General features: G+C 55.2%; 1 protein-coding gene across 1 annotated transcript in view; it reads left to right on the forward strand.

Moving 5' to 3' along the window:
* Window positions 1–5,842, forward strand: part of ARHGEF17 (Rho guanine nucleotide exchange factor 17) — a 58,276-nt gene extending 52,434 nt beyond the window's left edge. The window contains exons 14-21 of the mRNA XM_069553015.1: window positions 126–424; window positions 879–1,128; window positions 1,410–1,496; window positions 1,804–1,871; window positions 2,100–2,248; window positions 3,090–3,264; window positions 3,380–3,649; window positions 4,321–5,842. Of these exons, the coding sequence (XP_069409116.1) occupies window positions 126–424; window positions 879–1,128; window positions 1,410–1,496; window positions 1,804–1,871; window positions 2,100–2,248; window positions 3,090–3,264; window positions 3,380–3,649; window positions 4,321–4,517 (1,495 nt within the window). The 3' untranslated portion in view covers window positions 4,518–5,842. The remainder of the gene's footprint in view (window positions 1–125; window positions 425–878; window positions 1,129–1,409; window positions 1,497–1,803; window positions 1,872–2,099; window positions 2,249–3,089; window positions 3,265–3,379; window positions 3,650–4,320) is intronic.
* The last annotated feature ends 6,176 nt before the right edge of the window (window positions 5,843–12,018 follow it).

Below are 12,018 nucleotides of genomic sequence, written 5' to 3' on the forward strand. Positions count from 1 at the left end.
AGAGTCCCCGCCCCTGACCCGGGGGTGGGCGGGGCCTGTGGGTGTGGGCGGGGCCTGGGGCTTGAGAACGTGCAGGGCAGATCCTACGTCCTAGTGACACTCATTCCCAACCCTTCGTCTCCCAGGGAACAGACCGCGTCGCTGAGGAACGCTCCAGAGACAGCACCCGAGCCTACCGGGCCAGACCTGGACGTCGAGGCGGTGGATGAGGAAGCAGCGACGCTGGCCGAGCCAGGGCCCCAGCCATGCCTGCACATCTCCATAGCGGGCTCAGGCCTGGAGATGGCGCCAGGCCCCGCCGAGGGTGACCCCCGCCCGGAGCTAGTGCCCTTTGACAGCGACTCGGATGATGAGTCTTCGCCCAGCCCCTCGGGGACCCTGCAGAGCCAGGCCAGCCGGTCCACCATCTCCTCTAGCTTTGGCAGTGAGTGCCCAGCTTGGGGCAGAGAGGGGCAACCCAGCCCGCGCTGATTGAAAGAGAGGGGATAAGCACAGCCATGGCACCCAGTCTCAAGACACTAGCCCAGAGAGCGCTGAGGTCCAGCAAGATGGGCAGAAACTGTGACACCAAGGGCCGCAGGGACAGCGGGCAGTAAGGCTGGATCCTGAGGCCCCTGGAAGATGGAGTTGGTGGGGTGGTGGTGGTTGGTCCGTGGTGGTGGACTGGAGGTGGCCAAGCTGGGACCAGGAGCCTAAAGCACTGTGCTGTCCGTCATCGGGGTAACAGGGACTGAACTGATGGCGGAGTCTGGAGGGCAGGGAGAACAGCAATGGAAGACCTTGGCCCAGAAGGCTGTGTTGAGGGGAGAATAAGGCCTAGAAAGACACCACATCTTGGGCCTGGCAGAGTGGGAGACAGAGCCCTTTGTCTCCATCAGATGAGGAGACCCCGAGCTCCAAGGAGGCCACAGCAGAGACCACCAGCTCAGAGGAGGAACAGGAGCCTGGCTTCCTGCCACTGTCTGGCTCCTTTGGGCCTGGTGGTCCCTGCGGCACCAGTCCCATGGATGGGAGAGCCCTTCGTCGGTCCAGTCGTGGCTCCTTCACCCGCGGCAGCCTGGAGGACCTGCTGAGCGTTGACCCTGAGGCCTACCAGAGTTCCGTGTGGCTGGGCACCGAGGATGGCTGGTAGGGACACAGGAGAGGCTGGAGTCTTGGTGCCAGAACCTGCAGTCCCTGTTTAAGAAATCATATCGCATCCTGAAGCAGAAGCAGGAGGGCCTTGGGTCAGATCTCAAGGATACTGCCAACCAGGGCTGCCAGAGGGTCTGAAACCCACAGGGAGGCTGTGGGATTTTGGTACCTTGGGGTAGCACCTGCCGTGGAGGAGGAGATGGTGGTGGAGGCAGCTAGGTGGAGGGATTGGTGTGCTCAAGCACTTGTCACAGGTCCACACCACTGATCCACAGTGTCCACGTGTACCAGTCCTCCGACAGCATCCGTGATCGCAGGAACAGCTTGAAGCTCCAACACTCAGCCTCTGTGACCTGCATCCTGTAAGGCCCCCCAGATGGCTCTTCTGGTTCACACCCTTCTCAGCTCTGCCTGTAGATGTCCTTCTGCTGAGCTGGACCCCCCGGTCACGGAGCACACAGGCGTGCCCTAGGCTAACGGTGTCTCCCACACACCGTGTGTCACTGTGCAAGTCACTGCCTCTTCTTAGACTCAGGTGCCCACCACCTAGAGAACAGGGGGTGGGAGGAGGTGGTCTTTCGGAAGCCATAGTCATTCTGTCTGATTCCTTGGGCTCAGGAGACCTCCTTTGGCTTCCTGAAACCCCCATGACTCCTTTTCCTTTCCTAGGTATCTGAATAACCAGGTGTTTGTGTCTTTGGCCAATGGAGAGCTCGTAGTCTACCAAAGAGAAGCAGGTGAGTGTCCCCCTCCCCGCTGAGTAGGATCTCCCTCCTGAGCAAGCTGGGGCCTCCAGACCACAAGTCTGGAGATGTGACTTTCGGTAACTCCCAGGTCTTTTCTGGGGTTTGGTGTCCTCATGGATAAATGAGGTTATTTATCAGCACCTTATTTCAGGGGAGGGTGAGGCTCAAATACAATGTAAAATTGAATCTGCTGTTTTCTTTATCTCACTCCTACTCTAGGCCATTTCTGGGAGCCTCATAACTTCAAATCGGTGACCCTGGGTGCTCAGGGGAGCCCCATCACCAAGATGGTGTCTGTGGGTGGGCGGCTGTGGTGTGGCTGCCAGAACCGAGTCCTTGTCCTGAGCCCTGACACGCTGCAGCTGGAGGTAGTGGGGATGTGGGTGGGGTTGGGGAATTGGTGACTTGGGGTGAGCCAGGCCCATGAGAGAGGAGGTGAGACCACAGGGCCATAAAAAGCAACCAGCTGAGAGGTCAAGGCTTTCCCCCAACCGCTGTGTGAATCTGGGCCAGCCCCTGGCCTTCTCTAACCCTTATTTCCTTCTAGCTGATAAAGGCTACAGGCACATGTAAGTTAGAATTCTGTAGTCCTCCTCCCTGCCCCCGCGTTATTTCTCAGCCACGGTATTGGGGTCTTTGAGGGGTGGACAGAGTTCCTTTCTGATGTCAGCATCCCTTATCATCACTCTGGCCTTTAGTCCTGATTTCATTTGCATGTGCATCAGTAGCTATCAGCCTGGTAGTATCCAGGAGTAACCAGTTCCCTTGATTTCCCTCTCACTGGTCCCCTCATTGGTTGGGCTGGGAGTGAAGAGGTGGAGAGCCCGGGTTCAGGCCCACATCTGTGACTGACTTGCCGATGCCCTTGGACAGGTTCCCTCCCCTTCTAGACTTGTTTCCCAGCTGTACAGGGTGAGGCCAATGACTGCTGTTGAACTTCTCTGATCATTAACTCACTCAACTTCCTTGGGGAAAGGGCACTTTAATTCCCGAGGTTTAAGTGGGGAGGCTCCAGTGAAACTAACATTTGAAAGGTTAATCATCCAGGTCAAGGAGCAAGGCTGCCTTTGCTGTCAATCCAGTGGGCTTTCTGGAGAGATTTGGCATGAGTTGTAGAAGGAGGAATGGGCACTGGTGAAGCACAAGGCTGGGAGGGGCCGGTGAAGGCAGGCCTGTCACTCACCCATCTGTTCTCGACCCTCACCCCAGCACACGTTCTCCGTGGGGCAGGATTCCAGTCGCAGCGTGGCTTGCATGGTGGACTCCAGCCTGGGCGTGTGGGTGACATTGAAAGGTAGTGCCCACGTGTGTCTCTACCATCCAGACACGTTTGAGCAGCTGGCAGAGGTGGATGTCACACCTCCTGTGCACAGGATGCTGGCAGGTACTGACCTCAGTCTCCTACTGCCCCTTCCCTTGGAGCTTTTCTGTCCCTGGCAGTGAGGATGCTAAGCCAGCGCCAGGACTCGGCCCCAGCACTGGTCTGTCTCCTGCCCCAGGTTCAGACGCCATCATCCGGCAGCACAAGGCTGCCTGCCTGCGGATCACAGCGCTGCTGGTGTGTGAAGAGCTGCTGTGGGTGGGCACCAGTGCAGGGGTGGTGCTCACCATGCCCACCTCACCCAGTACCATCAGCTGTCCACGGGCACCTCTCAGCCCTGCTGGCCTCAGCCAGGGACACACTGGCCATGTCCGCTTCTTGGCCGCGGTCCAGCTTCCAGACGGCTTCAACCTGCTCTTCCCAACTCCACCACCTCCCCCAGATACAGGTGGGTCTACACATCCTATGCCAATCAAGGGACCTGGGCTTTGGGTTTAGGGTGCCCCTCTGCCCTGCGAGAGGAGGGTTAAGAGGGAGGGAAAATGTAACACAGATGTGGAAGTGGCGTATATTACAGGAAGTAGGCTATAGAAAACCCAAACTAAAAATCTATTAGGATACTCTGTGTATGTGTGTGTGTGTGTGTGTGTGTGTAAAATTCTGTCCAGAGAATGTCACGGAGATGAGGAAGTGAACTAAGAATTAGAATATGGCACAGGAAGGGATATATACAACAGGAAATATAACAGGACTAGAAAGGATGTATAGGGCAGAGCGGGAAACAGAAATAGCGCCAGAAAGCAGAGCGTAGAATGGTCCATAGGATAGGAAAGGGACTGTGAGGATTAGAAAGTGAAACCTACTAGGTAGCGATGTACGTCAAGGAGGGTGCAGTTGGCCAGGTCTTTCCGGCAGGACAGGAAGCCGTACTCCCAAGAGGAAGTGGCTGTGGGCATCAGGAAGCAGGGGCCCATCAGGTCAGGGGTTGTCTGGTCCAGAGAAGACTTAACCTGGGAAATGGCTGTTGGAAGCAGGAGATGAGCACCAACAGGGCTGTGTTGAGATAGTGCTGCTGCCAGTCACCCCCAGGCTCATGGCTCCTCCCCTCTGCCCTCCTAGGCCCGGAGAAGCTGCCCTCACTGGAACATCGGGACTCCCCTCGGCACCGAGGCCCTGCCTCGGCCAGGCCTAAAATGCTGGTGATCAGTGGAGGCGACGGCTACGAGGACTTCCGACTCAGCAGTGGGGGCGGCGGCAGCAGTGAGACTGTAGGCCGAGACGACAGCACAAACCACCTCCTCCTATGGAGGGTGTGACCCTGTCCACGGTGGCCCAGGACTCGCCCACCCACGCACCCTCCGCCTGCTTGCCTCTTCCAAGCCCACTGGCAGACCCTCACATGAGTGTCTGACCAGGGGCACACCCGTGCCTGCACAGTCTGCCTCCCATCCTTGCGGAAGCATTCCCAATGGAGCACCTGCTGGCCAGCGGGGTCCAGGCCTTTCCCGGCCCTCTGGCTGCTCCGGTGCACCCAGTCATGATGAGGAGGGTGGGTGGAGAGGGGGCACGTGGGTTGCCCAGGACCTCTGTCCCTGGAGCTTCTACCAAAGACACGGCCGGGCCTGGACCCCACAGGGCTGGGGAGGGCCATGTGCAATATTTGGAGGGTTTTCCTGGGGACAGTGGGAGGGCTGGGGGATGGAATCCTTTCCCGTGTACAGTATTTATGTTTCTTTTTAGATGTGTACCTTCCCAAGCACTTATTTATGCAATGACCTGGGGCAGGGAGTGATTGGAGAAAATGACAGAGGGGAAAAAAAAAACCCTATTCCTGCCCTGGGAGTCACCCTGGGACCCCAACCAGCCTTCCTGATGGGGCCAGTCCCCCCTGATTATGTGCACACACACACTGCATGTTTGGGGCACTGAAACACTGCCCCTTAACATAAACTCTCCACGGCCTTGTCCTGACTGGGTTGCCCTCCAGTATCCAGAGCAAAGGATCAAGTCCCCTCAGTCATCCAGAACAAGGCGATGACCGGGGTGGGTGGGCAGTGACTCCCATCCGGGGGGCTTCCCCAGGCCTCGGCGTTTCCTTGCTTGTGGCAGTGCCTTTAGTGGTTTCCGAATGTGGGAACCCTGTCGGGGCCTCGTCCAGGGCCCTCTCCTGGCCTGAGCAGGGAAGGGGCCCTCGCTGTCCGCACGTTGCCCCCCAGCTCCTGTGTCTCATGCACTGGCACACATAGTCACCGCAGAGGGTGGGCCTAGGGGCCCTTCACTCTGACCACTGACTCCCTCTCTCCACATCCTCCCCTGGCAGCAGCAGCCCTTCCAAGGATGCCCAAAGCTGAGGGGCCAGACATGGCCTCACTGGCTGGGAAGGCTACTCCGGAGGCTGGCTTCCCCTGCCCTCACTCCCCCCCTACCCTGAACCTCAGAAGCCAGTCTGACCCCAGCCCCCACGCTTCTTCAGCTGCAGCTCCAAAGGTCTGGTGTCAGATGGGGTTTGTTTGGTTCTGTTTTTGTTTGGGATGGGTGGGTCATTGCGGTCATAGATTATGTTTTTCCTGCTACCAAACAGTCATGTATTAACTTTCCTTGGATGATGAAGTTTAAAGAGTCAATAAATAGAAACACCAAACAACTGGTCCCCATCAGCAGCCACAGAGGCCTCCTGCCAGCAACCTCCGAGCTCCCCAGCTGCTTGGGCTCCCTGACACCCACCCACTTGGACAGACAGAGGAGGACTCAGACCCAGAAGAGTGCTGTGGTGGCAAGGCGGCCACTGACTTGCTGTGTTATCTCAGGCAGGTCACTGTCTCTCTGGGCTGTAGCTTCCTCATCAGGAAAACATCAGGAGTTGTGCTAGTCAGATGCTTTATAACCAAGGCTGCATTTTAGAGTCCCTTACAGGTCAACATTGTAAATACAAAGCATGATTCATAAATTATGTGTATGTAAATACACATTCCCAGGCTACCCCAGCTCCTGAGTCAGGAGGCCTGGGATAAAGCTTGGGAATCTGAAGCTGACACATGGTACAAGGAAAAACTAGGCGGATGTGAGCCTGTCTACAGCTCCTACAAGAATCTGCTCTTCAGCAAAGCCTCAGGAGGCTCAGAATCTGACAGAGGCCAAGGTGAGCAGGGGTAGACTCCAAGTCACTGTGATTTCTGGTCATTAAATCAGACATGAGAATGCAAAGGCTGACAACACAGGACTGTTCTTCGCAGGGGCACAGAGCCTTTTCCATCAGGCGTACCAGCAAGACGCAAGGTGATGACTTCTAGGAAAAGAACAAATCAGGCTTCAGCTCTCTTGAACACTTGTTTGAACATTTTTCAACCTGAACAATTAAGACTTTACAGAAATCACTTGCTAAAGAGGAGTGCAGGCTCACACATGGCGCACTGGTATTCACGTGTCTTAGTTCTGCCGGGCCCTTGATGCCATGGGACAGCCGTGAAACATTTGGCAGCGTCACTGCCGGGATGATCTGGAGGAGAGGGTAACAGAAAACAGATACATCACAGAGTAGAAGGCTACCTTCCCGTGGAATTTATGATGAAACAGCATGGAAGGAGCACAGGTTTTGAAGCTGAACAGAAACTTTGCCACTGATTGGCTATGCAACTTTGGATGATTTGTATTCCCTCTGAGCCTCCATCTTGTCATCTGTAAATTGGGGTTGATAATCCTTTCCCCCACAGGACTGTTGGTTGGTGTGCACAGATCTTTGGATTGCAAGGAAGAGATTTGTTCTGCCCAGAAATAAAGGGGGCACTGACTAGAACTAGAACTAAACGTGAACTGGAATCAAATAGCTGTTAGCACAGTGGCCCCATGTACTGCTGCCCCATCTTAAGACCCCTGGACTCTCCACCTTGAGTCTGATTCCTGCCTCACCACCAGCAGCTGCCATTTTCTGCTTCACAACTTCTGCTGCCTGAGGCCCTCTTCTGCCTCTGGACAGACTTCACTTTCAGCACTGGTTACCCAAGGCCGGATCCTCAGCATTTTCCCTAATAGGAAAAGTTTTCCTAATATGCCTTGGTAGGAATGGGCCTGGGAAGGCCACATCCCAGGACACCGGGCAGCCTGTGGAGAGATGAGCAGCCCCGGAGCAGGTCAGCTGTGGGCAGGGCGGTCCTGGGATGCACGATCGATCGCTAGGCACCTGGCCTAGGGGAGAGCCTAGAAGGATCAGCTCCTCCAAAGCAGTGGTTCTCAATCTTGGCCTGCACATTGTAATCACCTGGGGGGGGGGGGGGTGTCCAGGTCACATTCCAGACCAATTAGATCAGAATTCTGAGGGTGGGACTGACCCAAGTATCAGTCATATTTGTAGGAAAACTTTTAAGTGAAGTATAACATTTGTATCAGAGAAGGCAATGGCACCCGACTCCAGTACTTTTGCCTGGAAAATCCCATGGATGGAGAAGCCTGGTGGGCTACAGTCCATGGGGACGCTAAGAGTCAGACACGACTGAGCGACTTCACTTTCACTTTTCACTTTCATGCATTGGAGAAGGAAATGGCAACCCAGTCCAATGTTCTTGCCTGGAGAATCCCAGGGACGGGGGAGCCTGGTGGGCTGCGGTCTATGGGGTCGCACAGAGTTGGATACGACTGAAGTGACTTAGCAGCAGCAGCAGCATAACATTTGTATAGAATGGTACTCAGGTCATTAGTGGGCTGCTAGATAAGTTTATTAATAAACACACCGAGATTAAGAAACCGAACATTCCACCACTTGAAAGCTCCCACGCACCCCCACCTACTCTCCCCTTCTAGGGTAACTGCCATGCTGGCTTCTGACACCGTGGTTTATTTCTGCTAGTGAGGCGGAGAATCACTGCTTTAAAGGGCACAGCCAGGGACTTCCCTAGCAGTCTAGTGGGACTCTTCACTGTCACTGCTGTGGGCCCAGGTTTGATCCCTGGGTGGGGAACCAAGATCCCACAAGCCATGCCCCTGGGGTGGAGGTAGTAGGACTCGGGTTTGATGTGAGGAGTGAAGGAACAGCTTGAGTCAATGCAAGGAAGGGTCGGGAAACCTGGAGCAAGAGGTCTGAGGTGTAGGCCCAGCTGGAGCAGTGGGGAAAGAGGAAAAGGCAGGGAAGCCAGAATGTGAACTCTGCAAGGGGGATGTTTGCTCACTGCTCCATCCCCAGGCCACCTGCAGTGCCTGACACAAAGTAGGTGCTCAATAAATATTTGTTTAGTTAAATCTAGAGAATTCAGTTGAGGTTTCCCTGTAGGTCTTGAATATTGCTTAATAATAGCCCCAGCTCCCATTTATTTATTGCAAGCCAGGAGCTTCGATCATCCAGTTTCACCCTCAGTGGTCCTGGGAGGTTGGTACCATTATCCTTTTTTTCAGATGAGGAAACAGGTTCAGAGAGGTTAAACGCCTTCCTCAAGGTTGCCTTGCTACTAAGCAGTAGAGCCGGGATGTGTATGTGGTCTGTCTGCTCAGGTCTCTGCCTCATGGGGGAGACTAAAGGCAGTGACATAGGGTGGCTGGAGGACAGGAGACAGTCCAAGCAGCCAAAGACACACCCGCCACTCATGACGTATCTGGCTCATGTTCGTCATACCCAGCCTGGGAAGGGCATCCTGACTTCAGAGGAGACAGTCAGGGCCAAAAACCACCTCTTCTCCAAGGGGGGGTTCTCCAGGTGTTTCCTTGGGCTAGATAGAAACAACAGGGTTTAGCTAGATATCTGCCTCACAAGGAAGATGAGATACAGAAAAGGACAGATTTACCTGACGTCACACAGCAAGGCAGCGTTGAGGCTGGGGGTCGGTGTAGGGGAGAACCGGGCAGGAAGGTTTCCTATGGTCAGAAAAGTAAAAAAAAAATGACCCAGGTGACCTCCGAGAGCTCTTCACATCTTTTGCATGCCTGCCAAACACCAAGTCTCTCTTCTGTCCTCACAGACCTGAAGCCACAGGCCAGATTGCAGGAACCAGCAAGGGGAAGTACTATTTTGGGCCCATTACGGCCAACGAGGAGCCTTGCCTGGCAAAGGCAAGTGAAGGGGCTGGGCCAGGGGCAGGATGCAGGGCTGACGGGGAGGGGGCAAGTTGGTGCCTCCCATGTGGGGTCTCAGCAGACCCTCACAATGCCCTGAGAGTGAATTTGCACTCAGATGAAGTCACTGGCTTAAGGCCACGTAGCCTGACAATGGCTTTAAACCAAGCTCACCCTCCCACTGGAGGCTCGGAACAGATACAGGGCAGCCCGCCTTCTGAGGGATAGAACCTGGCCCATTAGGGGGTTAGCCAAGTGCAGAGTCTTGAAATTTAAGTCTGAGCCATGACATTTCCTCTTGCTTTGGACAGTCACATTGGAATTTAAGGGTATCCACAGAGGGCGCCACCATTTCTGGTCCATAACCCTGTGCGTGCTACGTTGCTTCAGTCCTGTCTGTCTGACTCTTGCCGTAACTTGCCAAGCTCCTCTGTCCCTGGGATTCTACAGGCAAGAATACTCAAGTGGGTTGCCGTGCCCTCCTGCAGGGGATCTTCCTGACCCAGGGATCGAACCCGGGTCTCATGTCTCCTGCACTGGCAAGCAAGTTCTTTACCACTAGCGCCACCTAGGTAGCCCTCATAACCCCAGAGGCAGCTATCTGCTCAGATCCCCTGCAAACAGCCCCTTTTCTCTGATCCTGCGGCCCAAGATCCACACCCTACCTCAGGCAAAGTCTCAGTGGGGCCCATGTCCCTGTCCCTGGGCCACCACAGCTCACCTAGCTTATTGGAGTCTTGTGCTGTACCGCCTAGGATGAGGTTCAGGACTTCTCTGGGCTCAGTTCTCCCGCTTCCCTATCGGAGTTTCAACAAGATCGTCTGTCTCTGAGGTGCTTGAGCTCAGGGATTAAAATGCTAAGATTCTGAGGACCCATCTGAGATGCCAAGAGTTTTAAAAGCCTGTGATTCTAAAAGTCCTTTGTTTTCCCGAACCTGTGGTTCTCCAAGCTCCATAAAAAGCCGATCTAAGTCTCTCGTTTGGCCTCCGCAACTCCTTCCCTGTCTCCTCTCTGTAGCAGCTGAATGTTCCCAGACTCTTGGGCAGGGTTCCAGGTGCAGCTTGCTGTGGTTCGGAGGACAGAGGGACTGCTCGCCTCCTCCATCCCTGGTCATTTCTCTGAGCTCTGGTAGCTGCTCCCCCTTCCTACACAGTCAGGTCGGGCCTCCTCACACAGAGAACTAGTATGACCTCCAGGCAACAAGTTAGGCAGCCTCATTTTCAGATGGGGAAACTGAACTGGGAAGGGATTTGACCAAAGCCTCACATGGAGCTGGTAGCAGAGACAGGCCTGGACTCTCTATAGTGGCAGTCCCCTTTGGCACCAGGGACCAGCTTTGAGAAAGACAGTTTTTCCACGGACCAAGGGAAGGGGGTGGAAGTGGGGAGGATGGTAATGCCAGCAATGGGGAGGGCTATAAATACAGATGAAGTTTCACTCTCTGGCCGCCACTCACCTCCTGCTGTGTGGCCCAGGGGTTGGGGATCCCTGCTCTATAGGACGTCTGGTTAATGGCCACTACTTGACCAAAAAGCATATCCCCATTTGGCCTATTGAGTGCATGTGAAATGCCACCATTTGAACTCCAGAACTTGGAACGGGGGAATAGAAGTTCCCCTTATAAAGAAAACATCTGCAGGGATAAGGGCATCCTGGGCCGCTCTAGCTCCCTCACTAGGTCCCCAGCATGGACCTCTGTGGGCTCGGATGTGGGATATGTGACCCTGGGCCCACCCCTGATCTAGTCCTGGGGGTCTCCGCAGTCATGCGAGGGGCCTGGCTGGGGCTCTGATCAGTCATCAGTCATCAGTCATCTGGAGCCTCTCTGCCCTTCCCCCACAACCTGGGCTTCGCCCAAGGAAATGGAAACTCTTTCCCTGTCCCCCTCCCTCTGCAGGTGTCCAGTTCTCCTCCTTGGATCTCCTGGACCCTGGGGACCTGACCTTTTCCACCCCCTCACCCCATGGCTCAGATCTGACTCAATTTACTTAGAATTCTCCACCTCCCCTCACAATCTATCCCTAACAACTTATTTATCTTCCTCCACCTCTGCCATGAGCTGTGATTATCCTAATTCTGGCCAGGCCTCTGCCCCCAGCACAAGGTCCTCCCTAATGTCTGCATCCCCATCCAGCCCCGCTGTCCTGGGAGAGCCGCTGGGAACCCCTGAATGTAACTGAGTGGGGGGAGCCTTGGCGCCTGAGCTGCTGCCCTCAGTTCTGGCCCACCATAAGGCACAGCTCCAAGGGGCACGATTCACAGAGCTAGAAATACAATACGATTAGTGCCCCCCTGCTGGGCACCCCATGGTTGAGGTTGGGAATCTGCAGGGTGGGGCGGCTGGCTGTAGGAAACGGAAAGCAGTATATCACCTGTCCTGCTGGAAGGAGGGACTAAGTATCCCGGCGGAGGGTAGTGGGGAGGGAAGTGGAGGCAGGAAAGGCCTCCTGGAGGAAAGAGATTCAGGCTGGGCCCCGAAGAATGGCAGAAGCCTACCCAGTGGGCCTCCACTATAGATCCACTTTCACCAGGCCTTTTCTCACCTAACGGGTGGGGTGTCTGGAGGCGGGCCTCGGCCTCCTCAACAAGACAAAGTGAGTTCGTTCACCCTGGCTGCCAATTTCCAGGAGGAAAACGAGACCCAGTGAGGAGCAGCGGTGCCCCATTTGCACTGGCAATGATGACTGGTCTCAGAGTAGCATCCAAGTCTCCAGTCTATCTTGCAACTCCCTCTTGGTTTGGAGCCCAGAAGGGGCTGACCCCAGAAGCGGCTGGTCTGG

The sequence above is a fragment of the Ovis canadensis genome, chromosome 15, assembly GCF_042477335.2.
Source record: "Ovis canadensis isolate MfBH-ARS-UI-01 breed Bighorn chromosome 15, ARS-UI_OviCan_v2, whole genome shotgun sequence".
Taxonomy (NCBI): domain Eukaryota; kingdom Metazoa; phylum Chordata; class Mammalia; order Artiodactyla; family Bovidae; genus Ovis; species Ovis canadensis.